At 51.1% G+C, this 1,853-nt stretch overlaps 1 protein-coding gene across 1 annotated transcript; it reads left to right on the top strand.

Moving 5' to 3' along the window:
- The first annotated feature begins 896 nt into the window (after positions 1-896).
- Positions 897-1,616, top strand: LOC121865815 (vegetative cell wall protein gp1-like). Its single transcript, XM_042365376.1, has one exon. It carries the CDS (start codon positions 897-899, stop codon positions 1,614-1,616), a length of 720 nt encoding a protein of 239 aa, XP_042221310.1.
- The last annotated feature ends 237 nt before the right edge of the window (positions 1,617-1,853 follow it).

Raw genomic sequence — 1,853 nt, forward strand, 5'->3', positions numbered from 1 at the left:
GTATAGGGTGGTTTATCTTTTGGTGAAATAAGGTATAGGGTGGTTTATCTTCAGGTGAAATAAGGTATAGGGTGGTTTATCTTCAGGTGAAATAAGGTATAGGTTGGTTTATCTTCAGGTGAAATAAGGTATAGGGTGGTTTATCTACTGGTGAAATAAGTTATAAATGGTGGTTTATCTTCAGGTGAAATAAGGTATAGGGTGGTTTATCTTCTGGTGAAATAAGGTATAGGGTGGTTTATCTTCAGGTGAAATAAGGTATAGGGTGGTTTACCTAGGTGAAATAAAAATGTAATTACACTGTACCTGCCTCGTACCCGGTGACTGTACCTGGCATGTACCCAGTGACTGTACCTGGCATTTCTTGAACACACACACACACACACACACACACACACACACACACACACACACACACACACACACACACACACACACACACACACACGATACACATACATACAGTAGTCACAGGTCTATACAGATCACCTGAACAATCTCCACCCTACCTTATTTCACCTAAAGGATTGGCTAGGTCAGGTTGGGTTAGGTTAGTTTAGGTCAGGTTAGGATAGGTTAGATCAGTTCAGGTTAGGTTAGGTTGGGTTAGGTCAGGTCAGGTCAGGTCAGGTTAGGATAGGTTAAATCAGTTCAGGTTAGGTTATGGTGGTTAATCTTCGGTGAAATAAGTCGGGTTGGAGATCCTTCAGGTAAAACGGCTTGATAGTGTAATGATCGCTCCCGGCAGGTGAGAGTCGGTCTTCAGGCAGTATGTCAGAGCGTAAGGTTAAAATCACGTCGTGTTTTACTGTCAGCCCGGAAGTGTGGACTAAATCTGAGACACTTTCCCGGCCCCAGTCAAGCGGGCCCCAGTCCAACCATGCCCCAGCCCAAGCATGCCCCAGTCCAACCATGCCCCAGTCAACCATGCCCCAGTCCAACCATGCCGCAGTCCAACCATGCCCCAGTCAAGCATGCCCCAGTCCAAGCATGCCCCAGTCCAACCATGCCCCAGTCCAAGCGGGCCCCAGTCCAACCATGCCCCAGTCCAAGCATGCCCCAATCCAACCATGCCCCAGTCAACCATGCCGCAGTCCAACCATGCCCCAGTCCAAGCATGCCCCAGTCCAAGCGGGCCCCAGTCCAACCATGCCCCAGTCCAAGCGGGCCCCAGTCCAAGCATGCCCCAGTCCAAGCATGCCCCAGTCCAAGCATGCCCCAGTCAAGCATGCCCCAGTCCAAGCATGCCCCAGTCCAACCATGCCCCAGTCCAAGTATGCCCCAGTCCAACCATGCCGCAGTCCAAGCATGCCCCAGTCAACCATGCCCCAGTCCAAGTATGCCCCAGTCCAACCATGCCCCAGTCCAAGCGGGCCCCAGTCAAGCATGCCCCAGTCCAACCATGCCCCAGTCCAACCATGCCCCAGTCCAACCATGCCCCAGTCCAACCATGCCGCAGTCCAAGCATGCCCCAGTCCAACCATGCCCCAGTCAAGTATGCCCCAGTCAAGCATGCCCCAGTCAAGCACCCCAGTCCAACCATGCCCCAGTCCAAGCATGCCCCAGTCTTACGTACCTTTAATAATTGGGGGCCTATTAAGATTGAGACCATTTAAACTGTGACCCTAACTTAACCTAACCCAAGCGTAATTTAACCCAACCCAAACCAAACCAAGTCTTAACTCAATCAAACTCAAGGCTAGCTTAATCTAACCTACTGGCCTCCTCTTAAGCTAGTTCTCCCTTAACCCAACTCACCCTTAACCTAACACCTGAACCCTGACATACACAGAAGCAAATCCTCAGTTTTAGTGGCCGGCCTGGGGGTGTCTAGGTGCACACAGGGTCCCATC

The sequence above is a fragment of the Homarus americanus genome, unplaced genomic scaffold (assembly GCF_018991925.1).
Source record: "Homarus americanus isolate GMGI-L3 unplaced genomic scaffold, GMGI_Hamer_2.0 scaffold23135, whole genome shotgun sequence".
Classification (NCBI taxonomy): domain Eukaryota; kingdom Metazoa; phylum Arthropoda; class Malacostraca; order Decapoda; family Nephropidae; genus Homarus; species Homarus americanus.